The sequence below is a fragment of the Taudactylus pleione genome, unplaced genomic scaffold, assembly GCF_031769625.1.
Source record: "Taudactylus pleione unplaced genomic scaffold, aTauple2 ptg000229l, whole genome shotgun sequence".
Lineage (NCBI taxonomy): Eukaryota > Metazoa > Chordata > Amphibia > Anura > Myobatrachidae > Taudactylus > Taudactylus pleione.
The window spans coordinates 2,032,944-2,053,692 of NW_028284631.1; the positions used below are offsets into that span (position 1 = coordinate 2,032,944).

General features: G+C 42.3%; 1 protein-coding gene across 2 annotated transcripts in view; it reads right to left on the reverse strand.

Moving 5' to 3' along the window:
- DGKD (diacylglycerol kinase delta) overlaps nucleotides 1-20,749 on the reverse strand; it is a 113,955-nt gene that overhangs the window by 16,967 nt on the left and 76,239 nt on the right. For both annotated transcript variants that reach the window (XM_088479210.1, XM_088479209.1), the window contains exons 8-27: nucleotides 20,302-20,404; nucleotides 20,057-20,219; nucleotides 19,769-19,877; nucleotides 19,391-19,530; nucleotides 19,170-19,254; nucleotides 18,960-19,054; nucleotides 17,283-17,382; nucleotides 16,743-16,998; nucleotides 16,137-16,283; nucleotides 13,958-14,056; nucleotides 13,777-13,873; nucleotides 11,565-11,675; nucleotides 11,379-11,475; nucleotides 8,628-8,735; nucleotides 8,424-8,537; nucleotides 7,458-7,592; nucleotides 6,217-6,383; nucleotides 4,312-4,417; nucleotides 1,581-1,673; nucleotides 315-434 (exon numbers count right to left, since the gene is read on the reverse strand). In XM_088479210.1, the coding sequence (XP_088335336.1) occupies nucleotides 315-434; nucleotides 1,581-1,673; nucleotides 4,312-4,417; nucleotides 6,217-6,383; nucleotides 7,458-7,592; nucleotides 8,424-8,537; nucleotides 8,628-8,735; nucleotides 11,379-11,475; nucleotides 11,565-11,675; nucleotides 13,777-13,873; nucleotides 13,958-14,056; nucleotides 16,137-16,283; nucleotides 16,743-16,998; nucleotides 17,283-17,382; nucleotides 18,960-19,054; nucleotides 19,170-19,254; nucleotides 19,391-19,530; nucleotides 19,769-19,877; nucleotides 20,057-20,219; nucleotides 20,302-20,404 (2,445 nt within the window). The remainder of the gene's footprint in view (nucleotides 1-314; nucleotides 435-1,580; nucleotides 1,674-4,311; nucleotides 4,418-6,216; nucleotides 6,384-7,457; nucleotides 7,593-8,423; nucleotides 8,538-8,627; nucleotides 8,736-11,378; nucleotides 11,476-11,564; nucleotides 11,676-13,776; nucleotides 13,874-13,957; nucleotides 14,057-16,136; nucleotides 16,284-16,742; nucleotides 16,999-17,282; nucleotides 17,383-18,959; nucleotides 19,055-19,169; nucleotides 19,255-19,390; nucleotides 19,531-19,768; nucleotides 19,878-20,056; nucleotides 20,220-20,301; nucleotides 20,405-20,749) is intronic.

Genomic DNA, 20,749 nt, shown 5'->3' on the forward strand with positions numbered 1-20,749 from the left:
CTAGATCCGGCAACCATTATCCAATGATCCTTATATTGCCGGCATGTTTTGGTGTATTTATAGGTATGAATGTGTTTGAAATTACATTAACACCACCTTACTGTTCTTCCAACAGAATGCCCCTTCCCCAAACGCCTATTTGTAAGTGGTAAAAAGCTAGAAAGTAGCATATGTGTTTGCAGACAGTTCTGAGCATGAGAACGGCGATTTTGCGCTCCGACATCGGTTGTAATCCTCACTCTGCATCAGCCCCCTAGTGGCTAGATTGTAAGATTTATGTTGAATTGAAATGCAATGGAAGTAACAATACTCACCTCTTCTTCCCCAGCCTCAGCGCTCTGGCACAGCCATGGGATGTCAGCAAGTTTTCGCAGCTCATCTTCTGTGTTATTGAGCAGTGCCATCAGCTGCTCTTTCTGAGGAGGATCGAGTAGCTGCAGGAATATAAATGCAGGAACTGTCTTATAAGTCAGAAAAAGGTAATACATTCTTCCATATACAGTCCTAGGGGCAGCACACCCAAAAGTGCACTTCCTATTTCTGTCCAGGTTATATCATTTATTGTTATAAATAGCTATGTACTGAATCCAGGACTGGTGTCTAGCCTTATGATCCTGCCATTGTAATACTGTTGTTTAGGATGCTGAGAGAGGCTGAGTATGCTTTGTTTTAATATGTGTATTAATGAAGCAGACCCATGAAAAAAATTAGGCAAGTTTTTCTCATGACCTGTAGAGAGTGTGGGTCTCTCATAAACCGCAGAGAGATGCTAGCTCTCATGACCTGTAGAGAGTGTGGGTCTCTCATAAACCGCAGAGAGATGCAAGGTCTCTCATGACCTGCAGAGAGTGTGGGTTTCTTATAAACCGCAGAGAGATGCTAGGTCTCATGACCTGTAGAGAGTGTGGGTCTCTCATAAACCGCAGAGAGATGGAAGGTCTCTCATGACCTGTAGAGAGTGTTGGTCTCTCATAAACCGCAGAGAGATGCTAGGTCTCATGACCTGTAGAGAGTGGGGGTCTCTCATAAACCACAGAGATGGAAGGTCTCTCATGACCTGTAGAGAGTGTGGGCCTCTCATAAACTGCAGAGAGATGGACAGTCTCTCAAGGCCTGTAGAGGGGGTGGGTTTCTCATAACCTAAAGAGAGATGGACGGTCTCTTATGTCCTGTAGAGAGGGTGGGTCTCTCATATACTGCTGAGAGATAGGTGGTCTCTCATGACCTGTAGAGAGTGTGGGTCTCTCATAACCTACATAGAGATGGTGGATTTAATTTTCTATCACTACATTTTTGCATGAATTCTATCAATGTTATTAGCATTACAGTATGTTTTACCATCTATAAACAAATGTGCTACATACAATTGTTCCCCTATTACATGCGAATGTAGTAACAACTCCTTTGGCCCCACAAGCAGTACAGCTAACAAAAAGCATCTCATAACAAATGCATTAGTATAGGGTTAAGCATACATTTCACTTAATAATTGTGAGATAATAAGAGAGCTTCACAAGAATTGGGCAGCAAAATAGAACCTTAGTTGCAGCTAGAAACATCTACATTTTGTCATTACCCACCAAAGCCATCTTTCCTGCAAGCAGCAGCTCTGTCTCATTCAGTAATACTCGGACATTTGTCACCATTTCCATAACATGACTGGAGCACGGACCCTGCAACAGGACATAGCATTGGAAATCATTAGCAGATGCATCAGAAAATATATAATCCTAAATTGTGCAACAAATTATTTCTTTCATGCGCTGATGGGCGGGAAGAGGGGGGAGTGTCCCAGTCTTGCCTGCTCACTCCTATTTTTGGTGGATGGTGTGCTATTTTTTCTGCTCTCCTCTTTATTTTTCTAAGATGAAAAAGGAAGTAGTGCCTGTGTAACAGCTGGTTGACTGCAACTAGTGTATCCTTTTAAGCGTATCAAAATTACTTTGGTCAGATCTGGTAACTAGTTATAGCTTGTCAGTTTGACAACTGAAAAGGTGGAGCCTTGTTAAGGTAGATGCAGCGTAGGCAAAACAAAAATCTTGGCGTAACATAGCACGTCTTTTTGCAAGAGGGCACTCGGCCCATCCCTACCACATTCTCCCTACAAACATTAGGTAATAGCATGCTGTACTTGCTTAGTGCACTTGGTCATGGGCTTCCTGGAACTTTGGTGACCTCTCCAAATAAACTGGCCTGGATACGCTGCCTGACTAATGCCGGGTACACACTAGACCAGGCCTGGCCAACCTGTGGCTCTCCAGCTGTTGTGAAACTACATGTCCCAGCATGCCCTGCAACAGTTTTAGCATTCCCTAATAGCAAAACTGTAGCAGTGCATGCTGGGACTTGTAGTATCACAACAGCTGGAGAGCCACAGGTTGGCCAGGCCTGCACTAGACGATGTCTAGTGTGTACGCCATCGGCAGTGGCAGGACCTGGCGGGGGTGCCGGCATTGGCAAGTGCATACATACTGGCCGATGCCAGCAGTGACGGCCATACTGCATATGGCAGCATGGCCCCCGGTATCGATGTCGCCCGTCGCAGGTCCAACGGAGGATGTTGCTGATGACACACGGGAGCGCACATTGTCAGCGGCATAGTGGGTACAAACTGGCCGATGTGGACGATATGTCGTCCGATCCGCCGGATTGGGCGACATATCGTCAGGTGTGTACCCAACCTTAGTCAGCCAAAGGCCTGGTTAAAGTTAGAACACTTCTCTAACCAGGCCTCCAAAGTGCTGGACACTAATTGTGGTTCAGTCTTGGGTACGATCACACTGAATGTTCCACTAAGAAAAAGTTAAAGTGGAGGGGCTTCCACTAGACAACAGGTGGCAGAGGATGGGTGAAAAGGACAAAATAGATTTGTTTCTCAGTCTGGAAAAGACTCTTGGATCTCAGACAAACCTCTATAGTCTTCTGCATGAGGACCTTCAGGAAGATGGCCTTGATCTTCAAAGCTATATCGTACACACAGTTTTAGCCAAGGAAGTTCCAGATCTAGGTAATATCGAAATGGAACAAGTTCAACCACAGCTTGAAGATTCATCTCACCAGACTGTCCCCTAAGTCGTCAATCTCTCTGGGAAATGGAATCATCCTTTTGGTCACATATATTAACCATCAGGTAGGAAGGCGGCACTCTTTTACAATGAGGGAATCCAACAGACTTTTGCATTGGTCAGGAGCATAATGTTAAAACAATATTAATGGTGTTCATCCAAGGTAGACAACTGGGAAGCAGATTCTGTTTCGTCCAATAGGAAAGCTTCCAGGCATTCTCAAAAAGTTAGAATGGTAAAGTGTCCACACCAGACTACCCAAGAAGCTTGTTGTACTCAGATATTCTTAAAGTACATGCTTTTTTTGTAGGGTGTTATACAAGCAACCTCCATAAAATCCTTGTTATTTTACCGTGGGATTTAAGTCTGATCTTGGTGATTTCACAACATCCTCCTCAACTGCATCTGGTGTAGATGAAGTGGTGTTCCTGACGATTATTCCCACAGCAGAGTATTGGAGCTGGGGCCTCTGTCTTGTAGCTCTCCATATCTATTTTATATACACACTAAGGAGGAATTGTACTAGCTAGCGACTTGCAGGCATTGGTGAGATCCCAGCGAGTCTGGCAGACGTTTTAAAGTGGCAATCATTTAAAAGGCAAAACCAACCTGGTGTTGCCTTTTAAATTATAGCCATTTTAAAACATCTGTCATACTCGTCGGATTTTTGCCGATGCCTGCTAGTCACAGGCTATTACATTTCCTCCTAAACCTTCTTTAAACCTAAAGTGGTGCCCATATTCCATTTATATTAGGATTTGAGAATGCTTTTAGCCCAGTCTGTGGGTGCATGATGATCCAGTCACTTTTTGGATGTTGTTAGGACTTTAGAAATGTATTTCAAGAGTACTCTTGAGATTCAGAAGACTGATGATCTTTTGATCCTTTGTGTTGCCCACAACATAGGAGTTGGCCAGTGTCAGCTCAAACAATTTCTGTAAGTCAACGGGCTGACATCAGGGACAGGGAAAATGACTGAATGTAAAGTACAATCATGCAGTTATCCTATGTGTTACAATGGAGGACACAGGAATAGTGGGATATCACAAAGAAGTCTTCAAGAATCCAGTGCAGGCCAGAAGCCAGTAACACACACTGCAGCCTGCGCCACTGCAATCCCAAAGCTTGCATATGTCTCACAAATCTAGACAGGAACGAACAAACTGGCTGACTGCATGTGTGACAAAGTTACAGTACCAGAAGCAGATAAAGAGAGAGCGACAACACACAGACAATGAGACGTTACCTCTGAGTTCTTGCTGTAAACCTTCTCCATGGACTTTGAGCTTGCGTTGACAGCATGGGCCAACTCCTGTTCCATGCACTGGTGGGAAACAGCTATTTCTTTAATGCTGCAAACACAGTGACAAGTTCATTCTTTCACTGAGTTTTGTTTTGTTTAGCAATGAAATAATGTATCTTAGACCTTACTTATAACCTACAGATTGATTCTGAGACCATATTTAAGACAAAACACAAAACTCCAAAATAGAATAAAGATCCTTATTCTCAACACCACTGCTCCTTTTCCTTTTTTATATTTTTTTGCTAATGATGAAGTCGCCAGTGGGCAAAGAATCGCATTAGACCAGCTATACTCCATCACCTTCGTTCAGTAGGTGCACTATTGCCATTCAGACCACCACCATTTACAGTAGGTCTATACCACCTCTATTCTGGATTTTTTGTCAACTTTATTTTAAAAACTCTGTCGATGCCGGTTACTGGGCCAACCCGTCTGCCAGTCCTCTGCTAATTCCAGGAGACCATGAAAAACAGTACTATTATACATTATTCAAAAGGGACATATTGAACTGTGCAGTCTTGTCCTGGTAATGACTATAGTCCCAACATTTATTGTGAACTGTGCAGCCTTGTCCTGGTAATGACTATAGTCCCAACATTTATTGTGAACTGTGCAGCCTTGTCCTGGTATTGACTATAGTCCCAACATTTATTGTGACCTGTGCAGCCTTGTCCTGGTAATGACAATATTCCTAACATTTATTGTGAACTGTGCAGCCTTGTCATGGTAATGACAATATTCCTAACATTTATTGTGAACTGTGCAGCCTTGTCATGGTAATGACTATAGTCCCAACATTTATTGTGAACTGTGCAGCCTTGTCCTGGTAATGACTATAGTCCCAACATTTATTGTGAACTGTGCAGCATTGATCTGCTAATCCTCCTTTAGCAACAATTTCATTCCAGACAAAAACAAAAACTATATTATTAATGTAGTGGATCAATAAATGGCTTTGTATTCCCAATATGTGCAATTGCATTATAGATACATTGATTGTGTCAAGTTTGCACCACAGGCTATTCAAGTGTATTTATGTTGTGCTAGTCCTCATGGCTGACTTTTTTTTCTTTAAATGTATATGCCATGATGTCATTTTTCTCTTATTAAGTATGTTAGCAAATAAGTTTTGCATTAGATCCACATATTTGTTTGATTTATAATCGAAACCAAAATATACTAACAGGTTCTGGTGCTTATTATATAAAATTATCTCCACTCATGACAAAAGCGCTAATAAATGCGTAGACGTTGCTACACAAAGCTATGCGTTCTTGAGTGAATTTATTTTCTGGAGTGCCGCCTTTGGATGCATATGTTACAGAGGCTTGTCGTTATGATTCTTATGGTGGAAGGCACCCAGGCCAGTATTCATTTTACCCACTGAGTGCCGGATATTGGATGTGGGTGACTTATCTCCAGCAGTTTCATACAATGAACAGCCTGTTGGTTCTTTACACCCACTCCAGTGCTGTGTAGCAGTCATACAGCTTGTCTGACACAGAATGCCTAACACTACAGTAGCTCAATTTCCACAGCCCTGACTATACCTGGCCACTTGCTGGCGTCAGGAGCACGGACCACTCTCTCTCTAGTTCAGTTATATAGGGAAGTTTCTCTCTGCAGTCTGTTTCCAGGGAAACCCAGATTCTGGACTTTGGGATGGAGCTCCCTCACTAACCTCTCTCAGACTACACCCAGGTTGTAAGCCGGTATTAGTGGGTTCTCCCGGGTTCCGGACAAAACACTTTTTCTTTTGCTGTGACTATATATAAAACACATATATCCAGGCTATGCTTTCCTGCATGCAAAAAAAACATTTAAATGTTCCTAAAGGATAGCTACCTATGAATGAGGGCGCCAGCAGCATGGCCAAACCGTGACACTTGCGTTGACTCCTCCTCAGACAGCACTTCAGGGTGCAAAGAAGTCGGAGAGAGGGTTGAGGAAACTTGTCGGGAAAGCTCACATTTCTGCTTATCTTTCCAAGATTTTAATGTACTTTCAAAGGCCTGAAAAAAATGATAAAATGAGATTATTAATAAGCAGCAAATAGGACACGAATGGACAGAGATCTGAACGCTGCAATTTGTTAATCTATATAATAAGCGAGAAAGCGTGTCTGTCTGTCTGTCAGGCTTTTTGTCTTTTATGCACACCCAGAGTTCCAAAAAATTTTGCATGGTGGTGTAGTTTGACCATAATTAGGTTTTTGCCTAGGTTTGAACTTTGTCAGGGCCACACACTGTCGCTGAAAATAGGGACACTCTTAAATTACACAGATTCCTGGGCTGGCTCCAGTGGAAATTGGCAGTCTGCCAAAAACCTGTGAGAATGCAACAAAAGTATCCTTTTCACCTCTGAGCAAACTTGATAACTCATGCAAGATCATATTAAATCTAGAGCATCTGTGTTTACATGCAAAGGCGTAACCATGGGCATAGAGAGCTACCCGGGCCCAGGGAAGGAGGTGTGGCCTAATCACGGCAGGCGTGACCATGGCCCCTTAGAAAAGAGAAATCTTTTTTGCAGTGCTGTACAGTGGTGCAGCGCACTGGGGAGGCAGCAGCAAGCAGTCTCCCATCACAGCCCAGCACACCCGAGTTCTAATTGCCTCGCGACCAGCGGCGCTGTCTCTCCATGACTGTCTGCCAGTGCGCCAGCTGTAATCAGCTGGCGGTCCGGGACCAAATTAACATTGCTTACACCCAGGCCCTTCTCGATGGCCCTGACCGGACCAACCCACCTTGTGTGCGTGACTGGGTGCACGAGGAGCGGCAGGCCACAGAGGCAGCACACAGGCAGCATGGCAGCCGTACCCCTTGCACTCACGGTAGTTACTAACATGTTTGCATACATGTTAGTAAAGAGTGGTGTCCTTTTCTGGATCAATGGAATGGGGTTATAGACGAGGACAATGTAAAAAAATAAAGGCTGCAGATGTACTTCGGGGTCCAGTCTTAAACCTGGGTATCCCAGCTAGTACTTTTAATAATCAAAAAATAAAAATGGGAATTTTTCTAATAGATCAATCATATACATCTGCAATTTTTTGTTTTCAGAAGGACAAAAACTGCCAACTTTACCCTGTCTCTGGTGAGCGTCTGTGTCCTGTTCTTGTGCACTATGCGGATATAACCTGGGGGTTGGACCCAGGCCTCTCCATCTACTTGCACGGGAACTCCTTCATCTCCAAGTACTGTGATCTTCACTGTTCGACACTAATGAAAACAGCATATTATAGTGTAATGTCACAAAGTAATCAGACTCAAAAAAAGAGTAAAAAAATTAAACACCTTAAGAAGTGTAAATAAGAAAGCTTAATCATCTGGGTCTAATCATCAAGGAATATAATTTCACTGGAATACATTTTAGTGCTTAAAACTTGGGGTATGTTTCTATACAGTATAAAAATACAGCTCACCTGGCAGGGAAGCACATGCATACAACATATAGCATTAGCGGCAATACAGAATGGCCAAAATACGGGAACATTTTATAGGCCAATCTGATTTGGTAGTGTAAATCTGCTTGGTAAAACACTGCATCTGTGCTGGTCTGGTCATTTAGAATGACCCACAGATAAAATGATTTGTGCCTCTAGCGGCATGGACTTGGTGCTATGGTAATACGAAAATCTGATTGGTCATCAACTTAAGACAATCAAAAAAGAAATTCCTGTTGAACTGTTAGGTGCCGTCTTAGCTTATATATGTCACTTGCAATTCCTGTTGTCCGTGAGTAGCCAAAGGAAACTAATGCTGCATTCCTTGCTCAATACCAGCCCATTACAGTTATTAACAGTGGGCTGATCTGACACACGCATACCCCGGCTCTCGCTGCGCTGCGCATGCAGGAGATGGGCAGACAGTCTGGGATTATTATATAGATGATTCAGCTGCATCTTCTCCAATCACATTGAGGCAGACCAGGAATAGGAGTCAGCCTCACGATAAAACATCTCTATATGTGATAAGACCTTAGCAGTGACCACACTTTGTGACAATATCTGTGCACTAACCCTGCAGGACTCCATGTAAGCTTGGCGTTACCTGTGCGATCCGGTGATGCTGCAGTTTGATAACCCTGGACACAGCCATCTGCATGCTGCCAAACACAGCAACAACCTCCAGTATCTTATCATCAAAAGAAGGCGCAGCAAATGTCTGTGATGGCATGAAAGAACATAATGTAAGGACAGAAGAACACCAGGAGCGTATGATCTAGACTGACTCTACTTCACCCAGGAAACTTACATCATCCTCCTTACTGCCGCCCCAGAAGTTGGTGCCACCAGCGTAACTGGGAATATTCAGTACAGCGATTCCTTGCAGGCTGGGCAGGGGAATAGGCACCCCATCACACTGCGGGGGACATGGGGGTAAGAGGAGGTAGACACGCACATCCACTGAGATAGAAAGAGACAGACATCTAAAAGAAGAAAGACAGACACAACCAGTGTTAGGGACAGACACAGAGACATGCAAGGTGAACATACACGTTATAAACAAGGAAGCCAAGTAAACATAGATAGTGTGATGTGCATTGTAATCAGCATACATGTATAATGGGACTAAGACACAGCTGTAAGCTTTGCTTTATGTGACATGGCCATTAGCAAAATGAATGGGGAAACAAATCAATGTGCGGTAGGTTAAATATTGCTTAAAGTGAAATTATAATATATATATATATAATAGAAGAATCCATTTTATGGTCTGAATTAATAACCATAACACTGTGGCCTATTAATTCACAGAAATAGTCAGGCATTGCCTCGGTGATGACACTAGTTCTTGGCATGTTGATAGTTTGCAAACTGGTTCAACTAAAAGAAAATATCTCGGCCACCACTGTGTCAGTGGTTCCCAAACTGGGTGCTCTGGCACCCTTGGGCTCCGGAAGACACATGCCGGGGTGCAACACGTTGGTGGGCTAGGAGCAAATCAAATTATTTATGGTCAATGTGACTGGCAGCTGCCATCACTAGTTTTGCTATCAAAAATATGTGGACAAGCCGAATCTCAACTCTGTCCACCAGCACATACCTGGGTCTAAGGATGACATGAGCACAATTTACTTCATTTCATATTTTTTCCTGCCTTTCTCAATAAGAAATCTTTGGCCTAGGAGTGTGGCGAAATGATTCCCAACCTCGGTCCTCAAGGCACACTAACAGTCCTGGTTTTAGTGATATCCATGCTTGAGCACAGATGGTTAAATCAAAATAACTGAGGTACTACTTAAGTCACCTGTGCACAAGTATGGCTATCCTTAAAACCTGCACTGTTAGTGTGCCTTGAGGACCGTGGTTGGGAACCCCTGCTCTAGGGTTTTGGAAGCTCTGCGCTACCGTAGGTAATGATCATTAATGTCATTTAGAACTGATAATGGAGACATGGGAATGCCTCATAGCAATTAATATATGATGCCAAACCCAGCACATAGATATCATTTGCACAAAAATATATAAGTATTATTTTATATCAAAGACAACTCCACCAAAAAATACAACTGACTAATATAAAAGATCTTCTAATAATAGTACTACAAATACATATGAAAAAAGTTCCCATGTTTTGACAATACTTAGTACCCATTTGTTGAATGCAAGTTACTGAGATATCAGCCATTTCAGGGGGGAAATTTAATTAGCCGTGGTAATTTACTGGGGCTATCCAATTAGCCCTGAAGCGTGACTGCCTGCAGCACTTATCTGGGATTTTTTTCAGGACCTCGCAGGCTGGGATAACCATCGCCGGCCAACTGAGTAAGCCTCAGCTTACTCAGGCTGGCCGGCTTGTGAGGCCAGGAAACTGTCTGTGGACGCAGCCCTGACCTTGCCACTCACAGAAAACGAGGCAGACACGCCCGTTTCCCGGAACGCCGGCCGTCCCCGCCGCTTATATGCCTCTGTGTGTCAATCAGGCAGAGGTATAGAAGGGGCTGCATGCAATCACGCAGGACCTGTTCTGCACATTCAGCATTCCTGAATTTGCCCCTCTATGTGTTTTCGGGCGCAAAAAACAGGTTTTAATTGAATTGCAAAAGTTAAAAAATGCAAAAAAAAGTCCAGTGTTTTGGGCCATAAAAATGATAGGGGCCAATTGAATTCCCCCATTAATGAGGTATACCGCAAATAGTATTAAATAGAATTAAGGAATGCCTCCAAAAACTTTAGGATACAGTTGACTTAATAAGAACTGTTCTTCTTCACTGGGGTGCCATGCCCCCATTAACGCTTCACCAATCCTATGCTGATTTATTCTCTGCTCTTACCAGCTGATTCAAACAAGCAGCATAAAGTAGACAAATAAGTCCTCAGGACTTCTCCCATGCTTCTCCCAATCGGACTTGACTCCAGCCTTCAAATTTCCTTAAATTAATTTCTTCATTAAAGTCTACCACAACTCCTCCTAATCTCCACCCATGGCCCCTCTAGATTGTAATCTCTAACGAACAGGGACCTGACCTCTCTGTATTCTCTACATAATTATGTCATCTGAGCACTGCAATTATGTAGTTATGTATATATGTAAAGTTATGTTCATGCCTGTGCAATTTTCTACTTATGCGATGTGGAGCCTTTGTGACTCCATATAAATAAAAGATGATTAAAAAGTGAGTAAAATAAATGTAAAAAGGTAATCCCCCTTTCCCTATGAAAACTATGGAGGACTTAAGTGTATACTTTCCTTCACAAGGAAAAAATATAAGGAAATGCTAATCCTATCGCCTCTATGTGGAAAATAATACTTCTTTAGGGGATGATGAAAACATGTAAGAATATAGCGAAATAATGTTGGCCTTGTACATATAGTAAAGCAGTGAAAGGAAGAGGTTACTAGTTTTGTGAAGAAAGGTCAAGACTAGTGTATGTATGTGTCTTCTGAATTTTGGGTCATGGCAAGTCACGTACAAACAACACAATGGTGCAAGGGCCACCAGAGGAGAAGTAGGGACAGACACAAGAGGAGACAGAGGAGTAAGGAGCAGTGAGTATTCACCTCTAGCAGAACTCTCTGCTCCAGGTTCTTGTACGTCCTCTGTAGCAGCTCTTTGGTCCCCAGTACTCCGTACCACATCATATTCTTTGTGCGACTCCTGTTATAAGGGAAACATGATATAAACCAGCGGGTACACCAATTCACGTGTGCCAGTCTGCCACATGTATTTATGTGCCTACTTCTTACCGACACTTCTTGGGGTGTTCATCTCTTTTATTGTTAAAATCCAAGGAGATTTTTGCATCCAGTCCAATCCCAAAATAATTGTTCATCACACATTTTTCTGTGTAACAATCCCTGAGAGATGGAGCAGGTTCATTAAGGAGATCACATTTAGTTTGCTGATGAGCAGAAGCTGGTTCCGGACATCAATTACAAGACAGTGTGGCATGTGTACACCTATAGTGCGGTGATACATCACTAAGAACGTCACACAAAACACTATATACACATTTTACATGTCTGCACAAAGTTATCCACCTTTATGGCACATATAAATATTCATAGGTAGCGCAATAAGATATGCTCTATAACATAAGTGATGCATTGCTCTCTCCTAGCAAATCAGGCATCTTCCAAACATACAACTAAACATAGTCCCATTAGGATGTGCACAGATCTGGCAGTAACAGCATTTTACCAGCACTTCATGATACGATGTACTCGGCATCTCAAAGGACTGCTTCTATTTTATCCTGTTTAAATGAGTGTAAAGAATGAAGCACAAAAGATGTTTAATAGGTGACCTGAAGCTGCCCTCTGCTGGGGGAAGTCCCTGTGATGTCACTGCAGTTATGTCGCAGGATTTCCTTTTCCAACAAGGAAGCAGCATGTAACATTCACTTTTACTGCTTTGTACTGTATAAATGGGTACATAAACCTGGACTGTACATATTTCAGCACCAGCAGCCTGCATTGCATTGTTTTAATACAGTAGTACATAGTGCCTGATATAGTAAGGATCGCTATTGCGATTGCAATAGCAATTACGCACGCAGTATCACTGCGAAGATATGCTAATGATTGCAATCGCAATTCCATACGCAGCCTAACATAAGGACGCCCAGTTTACATCAAATAGTATTGCAGCCTCATGCACACTTGCACAAGGTCTGACCTTACTCAGGAATTGCTAACCTCGTCGCACGTAGTGAAAGCCAATGTCACCACCCCCAAAAGGTACTACCTGTCAATCACTCTACGATGGGTCTGCATAGTCACTGCGATCACGTTCCCGATCGCAGTAGAGTCTTTGCGCACTGCGATGCATACGCAGAACGCAACAATCGGCCGATTGCATAAGTAATCGCAGTTGCGATCCTTGCTGAATCAGGCCCATAGTGCAGAACTGAGGGTGCTGCCCTTTCATGTACTGTGCTCCTAAGAAACATCTGTAATATCATCAACCTTTAGGAAGTCTGACATTATTATACATATGCTCCTTAATGGCTCTTAATAATCACATGAGATTAGTTTTACATATTCAGCCCCCACATGATAATCCACAACAACACTGAATGTAAGTAATGCCTGCAGGATTAGAGCAAGCAGCACATGGCAGAGAGGAAAATGCACATTTTTAAAGTTGTTTCCCCCAGAATATAATTGTTAGAACAGTATTACAATAAGGTTCCCAATTAGGCTGCAGACTTTTATACACTAAACTACGATTTCAGTACAGTTCTGACAGCGTTTACATGTAGATTCTACAATACTACATTTTCATATAGGTATAACAAGTGTTGAGAATAGGGAATGTGCAGCATTAATGACCCAATTTCCAAAATGTTTGATTTCCCCATCTTGTGTCCCATTTATGTAACATAGGGTTTATGTATCAGCAGTGAAAAGCTTGGAGAAGAGGACCAGTAGAGAAATTGCCCATAGCAACCAATCAGCTTTTACCTACTATTTTACAGACTGTACTTGATAAATGCTACTTCAAAGCTGATTGGTTGCTATGGGCAACTTCTCCACTGGTCCACTTCTCCACACTTTACACTGCCTGATACATCAACCCCAGAGTGTCTCTTACAATAATTAATATATTTGCATGCTGTAAATTGTCATTTTTACACTGTTGAATTTAGTGGAGCATAAATGTAATGAAACTGTATCATAAATATATTGAAAGCCTAAAGACAACATAAATGAACTGATTACTTGTTATCTGCAGCAAAAAGTCTATTTTATCTTGAGAGATTACAGTTTCCATCCCAGTTCTAATGGTTTACCTACTGTACTGCTATAAACGGTAGAGTGACCTGATACGGCTAATGACATCGATTGTGCGTAGTGCTTGTAAAAGTAATCAGGGAAATACAAATGTCACAGTGGAAATCTATGTATTTTATTGTACTCTTATCCGCTTTATGGCATTCTTATCAAGTCCACTTACAAGTTGTCTGGTTCAGCGCTAAAGGGGTCAGCGCTAATTAACAGGCGACTGATGATGGAGTTCTCTGGCAAAGACCCAGACATTCCAGCTCTCATGTCTAGAAACAAAGAAATATGCGGCGTTAGAACAGTTACACACCGTGGGCCGATCATACACAGGATAATTTATCACAATATCTCACTTGGGTACAAGTGGTCCCGTTGGGTGTTAGCAGCAGGGAGGGATGCAGAGGCTCCTGCGGACAGGTTGCTTTTGCTAGTCCCTCGTTCTGACTTTGCAGCTGCAATCACAAGATATAGTGTAAACATTTTTTAGCAAAATTAGTATATGAGGAGTCATACAAAAATATATTCAAGGTGCAAAAAATAGAAAGTTATAGGTATCTATAGAGGTAATTATCATTTCTAGTTTTTTATTATTACCCTTACAAAGGGCCTGACGCAGCAGGTTTGCGTACATCTCTGAATACAGAGATTGGCTGTATGTTTGGGGTCGTTTTCCTGCTGCAGAATAAATTTGGAGCCAATCAGATGCCTCCCTGATAAGTACCTGCCTGTATTTCTCAGCATTGAGGATACCATTAATCCTGACCAAATCCCCAACTTCATTTGCTGAAATGCAGCCCCAAACTTGCAAGGAACCTCCAAAAGGGTTCACTGTTGCCTGCAGACACTCATTATTATACTGCTCTCCAGCCCTTCTGCTCGGAGCTGGCAGAAACCAGTAGGATCCAGGTACACCCATCTACTGTTCGGAGAAGTCTGGCCAGAAGGGGTTTTCATGGTAGAATTGCGGCCATCCCTTCAACGTGGAAACAAGGCCAAGCGAGTCAACTATGCACAAAACATAGGAACTGGGTGCAGATATATGACAGCAGGTGCTCTGGACTGATGAGTCAAAATTAGAAATATTTGGCTGTAACAGAAGGCAGTTCAAAGCCGAAGGGCTGGAGAGCGGTACAATAATGAGCCTACATACATACATACATACATACATACATACAGCCAATGTCATTAAGAACTATCTTCAGCATAAAGAAGAACAAGGAGTCCTGGAAGTGATGATATGGCCCCCACAGAGCCCTGATCTCGACATCATCGAGTCTGTCTCGGATTACATGAAGAGACAGAAGGATTTGAGCAAGCCTACATCCACAGATGATCTGTGGTTAGATCTCCAAGATATCTGGAAAAAACTTCCCTGCAGAGTTCCTTCAAAAACTGTGTGCAAGTGTACCTAGAAGAATTGATGCTGTTTTGAAAGCAGAGGGTAGCCACACCAATTATTAATTTGATTTAGATTTCTCTTCTGTTCATTGTGATGTGTGTCTAGCAGTCACGTAGTACAGAGCTGCGGAGACGCTCTGCTAGGCACAGCCCCATTTCCCCAGCCAGTGGTGTCAGCACCTGGAGACAGAGCACCCCGTAATCGCTAACCCCAACTCCATCCCACCTCGTGAGGAAGGGGACAGAGATTAAAGAGACGAAGGGGGACCTAGATGAAAGAGGAAGGGGGGAAAGAGGGGAAAGGGATGAAAGAGGGGGACAGAGATGAAAAAGAAGCAGACAGGGGGAGGCAGGGAAAGAGGGATAGATATGAGAGACAGAGTGGGGGGGGGGGAAAGCAGAGATTAGAATGTGGGGGAAGACACCTGTTAGCGCTTGAAGCTTCTCACCCTAATCAAAACAGCTCCCTGGCCCTTCTACAAATAATCTTCTCCCATTCAATAGGGGGAGACAGATCAGAGAATATGGGGGGACAGAGAAGACAGACACTGGGGGGGGGGCATAAGGCTTCAGAGATATGGGAGACATTAGGCTGGAGAGACACGGTGGCATATGGCTGGAGAGACACACTGTGTGGTATGAGGTTGGAGAAAAAAAGAGCGGTAAGAGGATGGAGAGAAACACAGGAGCATTAGGTTGGAGAGACACTGGGAGCATGAGGCTATAGAGACATGGGTGTCATGTGGCCAGAGGGACACAAGATGTGGCATGAGGCTGGAGAGACACAGGTCGGCATCGGTATGGACAGACAAGGGAACAGGAGGATGATGAGATACGGGGGTGGGCAAGAGGCTGAAGAGACACGGGGGGTGAGGCTCGCGAAATACAGGGTGGATGAGGCTGGAGCACCTGTACACACATATTTCTGACTTGCACGTGTATCTTGTAATCTGTTTGAGGGCAGCGCTCCTAAATGCTGTGTGTGATATGAACATGTACACATTATTTTCTGTATGCATGTATGTAATATATATATATATATATATATATATAATGTTCGGAATGTTCTGAAATCAGACAAACGTGTAGAGAGAAGGTTAAACATGTCAGCAGCAGTAGAATAAGGGAAAGTACCTCTGCTTGAGCCCCTTATTCTGGGCAGTGCATTCCCACTATGCAAGTTTACTGTGCTCGGAATGTTCTGTTCTCTGTCATCCTCAGGAGAGAAGGACAGGAGAAAGTCTTCATTATTTGGCGTCTGTGCATTCTGCTCATCGACAGCTGCAAGGAAAGTGTTAGAGACCATAAATGTGAAGTAGAGCACATTAAGTCTTACACTCAGGACATTGGCAGATTAGACCCATAGGAGTAGATGTACTAAGCCTTGGAGAGAGATAAAGTACCAAATTTCATTTTTCAAACATAGCCTGTATATTGACAGTTAGGAGTTGATTGGTTGGTACTTTATCTCTCTTCACTAAGTCTTATTATATCTCCCCCATAGAGAGATACCCATCAGTTTTATGCGCACATATAGTCATTACAAGAAGGGGGCATTACGGTGTGCTACGAGTACCTTTTGCCTGCTCGTGTGAAAATTGCTTGACACTTACTACTCAGAAGGAGTCACAACAGAAGGGCCTTTACTTTCTCATATATTATATTTATTTGCTTCTAGAGACTGCATCTTCTGCAGCATTTTACATACTTGCTGTACATATCTAGAACCCTTCCACCTACCTTTCTCTGCCTGCTCTATGATCTGTCGGATGGCTTTCTTGAGGCTGTTGGCTCTTAGCATGAGCTGCTCGCGTGGCCGGAAACTCTGCTGTCGTCCTGGGGATGGAGAGATTGCTGGCGGACATATCATCGTTTCGGAGGACTCCTCTGCCTCCTCGTTAATTGTAGGTGGAGGCTGAGAAAGGACTGACATAGCCTGAGACTCTTCATTTAAGGTTTTCAGGAGAGAGTCCAGCTTCTCTCTCAGAAGAGAGCACTGCAAAACAGGAGATCGGTCTCAAAAAAAAAAAAAATTAACTAAAGAAGAAACAGCATCAATGTTCAGGCCTCAGAATGCACGTGTTTCACTTATTATAGAAATATGGCAGATAAGGGTTAGAGAAACCTGAGCTAATATGCCTCTACACACCAACCCTCGCCACAAACCTATGCAGCCCCATCAATACAAAATCACAGTAATATAACGGCTAATTATTGCAGGTCTACATCCAATGAATTAGGGGAGGCTGGTTCCTGCTATACTGTAGATCACAATATTACCTTTCCTGCCATTGTTTCAGATTCTTCGCAGCTCTCAGTCATTCTCTCGTAGGCTTTCCCCACACGTGCAACAAAATCTTTTACAGTCTCACATAGAACCCTATAAAATAGGGAGCACAATATAAAACCAATGTTATGTTACTATGCAACTGGTCTTTATTTTTGTAAGACAGATGACAATGTTGCAACCTATAGGCTAATTATGTCACATAAAGGTACCCACATATGTCCAAAATCAGTTATTTGATTATTTTGATTAAATTTGACACAAATGTTTGTGTATGTGTGACACATTCAAATGACAAAATGAGATTGTATAGTCTTCATATACGTAAAATGAGGTTGAAAATGTAATATCCATTCAGCTGGATTGCTATGCGTTTTCTGTGGTTGTACAAGGTATACTGTTTTACCATAACATACAGGTTATTCTGTGTGTTTGTGGGACAATATTTTAATTTTTTACGTGTCTCATAAAACTGAAGTGTATCGTGAGGGGAGGAGGATTACTAGGCAATTGATACAATCTAAAGACCAAATTTGTGATTAGTTTGCAAATCATTGTTACATGTGTAGGTAGCTAAAGTTTTAAGAGACAGCAGGCAGTGATCTGATCGCCTTATATAGATATTTTCTCAGCCTCCCCTCTAGTGTGTGCACAGTGTCCCCCACATAGGACGAAATAGGAAATCTCTTTGTCAACATTCACTTTATACAGGCCTCAACAACCTGCAACTTTCTAGCAGAGGAAATCCATCACTTAGAATTTACTGACAGAATCCATGGATCAGGTTTAGTTTCAGGACATTTAGACAGTCTATCTTCTAGCTACTACACTAACTGAATATTCCTACTGTGATGAGCTAGCCACACTTTATAAAGATCCAGAGCTTTGACCAGAATGATGAATGGCTGAATCTGGGCTAAGTTTGGCAAAGCATTCTGGGAAAGGTAAAGTGGCCACATCCGCTGCGTCTTGTTTGGTCATCTTTAATGGTTGATAAAGTCCGATAACAGATGTGGCCAATTTTAGTAAAATCAAGCTCTACGTTAAAACACATTCTGCTATCATTATTATTATCAACATTTACTTATATAGTGCCAGAACACATTGAAGTGCTTTACAATTGCGATTAAATACAGTTATAATACAAGGCTGGGTATTTACAGACACAAAAAATGGGCGACTGACAAGCTCACAATCTATAGTACAGGTTATATGAATTTCTGACAAGCTCACAATCTATAGTACAGGTTATATGAATTTCTGACAAGCTCACAATCTATAGTACAGGTTATATGAATTTCTGACAAGCTCACAATCTATAGTACAGGTTATATGAATTTCTGACAAGCTCACAATCTATAGTACAGGTTATATGAATTTCTGACAAGCTCACAATCTATAGTACAGGTTATATGAATTTCTGACAAGCTCACAATCTATAGTACAGGTTATATGAATTTCTGACAAGCTCACAATCTATAGTACAGGTTATATGAATTTCTGACAAGCTCACAATCTATAGTACAGGTTATATGAATTTCTGACAAGCTCACAATCTATAGTACAGGTTATATGAATTTCTGACAAGCTCACAATCTATAGTACAGGTTATATGAATTTCTGACAAGCTCACAATCTATAGTACAGGTTATATGAATTTCGTCACTTACTTAGCTGATGAGATCACCACTGAGTGCTGGTCCGAGCTGAGAATCTGGGACAAATGAGCAGCTACAGAATCTTCATAGACCAGAATTTGCTGAACCTGGAGTGAGTCAAATACAAACGTCAATGTTCAAGAAATGAAAGTTACATTGATTGGATACTTCTATCAGTGACGGCAGAATAACCAGAACATGTAAAAGCGACTATGAATTCACCTCGCAGTCCTCGCTTGGCTCTGTGCCCATAGAGGAATCCGGGGCCTGACTGGACAGCTTTGTCTCATACACCATGATGCTCCACCTGCCAGGAATCAAACCACTAGGTCATTATGACTGCAAATATGAGGATGCTGAGTTTAACCTGATGTTAATGAATGCATTTAAACTTTGATGCATATAAGAATGAACACATTAGGATGCATTTCCATTATACTTACCTATCCAGCATTTTTGTCCCCGCTCTCTCCAGCTTCTCCAGTATCTGGGGGAGCTGCGTGTCGTCATCACAAGCAGAGCCCCAGCCAAGCACGCGTGCCAGGTCGTTACCAGTGCCCAGGGGCAGAACTCCCAGCTGACACTGAAAACAAGAAGAACAGGCATTAGACAAAGCACAGTGTGTTGTATCAACAACATTCACCAATGGCAACACATAAGCTGAAAAGGAAGGATACAGGAGACCTCACACCTTTATACAAGCCTTCATTCTATCATATACCGTTATTATCTGTGTTTCGCCGATTCTTAACACAATGGAGTAGTCTTGTATTGCAATGCAAATACATAAGAGCTGTGTAACATTGATATTGTGTGTATACCTGTTTGTGAAGGTTAAGTGTGTCTATTTCGGAGAGAACCCAGCCCACGCTGCCATCACCCCCACACACCAATATCCTGAAGGTGTCAAACTTTTGAAACAAGCGTAAACTAAAGGAAAAGAAATTCACAAAATCAGCTGTGCCCTAATGTATGCAAGATTTATTCCGTAAAACACATCAGTGGCGGTGTAAGTACCACTTTAATACAATATAGAAAACATTTGTGTTCTGCATGCATGAGATTTAGATTTTGTTCCCCTTGGGAAGCACATGGCCATATTGTCTCACCCTAAATGAGGGCCTCCATTCATCAGATCAAACACTTGGGCTGGGTTAAGTAGCTGTTTGAAACGTCGCAGAAACTTCACTCCTTGGTTGTCCCCACTTTTTGAATTAACAAAGACAAGCAGGGGACTAGTGCAGGAGGGCGGGCAGGTGGCCTTCCAGAACCCTGGACAATAAGGAAGAGATTTAGCCATCAGTGGAAAGTCTGACATCTGCTCATGCTCCTATGCTATAATGCACACACATACCGTCTGAATCAATGCTGTTGAGAGCTGTCGGGGGGATTACAGACACTTTACACTGACCAAGCGGACATTTTTCAGGTAGAAGTTCTTTACAGGAGGAGTGTACCTACAGTAAGCAGAGTACTAGTTACTTATCTGAAAGCAATAACGAATGCAACTTTGGCTACAGAATGCTCAAACAGTTCATGCTAAACTACAACTATCCATCAGATCCACATAAATAATGTCTGAAGCTTAGCTTTGAGTAGGGATGCCAAAGTTATTAACCATTCATATTGTATAAATATTTGTATTACTCTTCAGCGTCACTAGCTTTAGTTTATTGTGATACAGGCCAATAACTATTCATATTATTCCGTATTAGCTGATACGAAAGGAAAGTTTATAAATAAAAAAAACAACTTAATTTTCTGTGTTACAGAGGAATATGGCCAGTTGCGGATCTTACCTA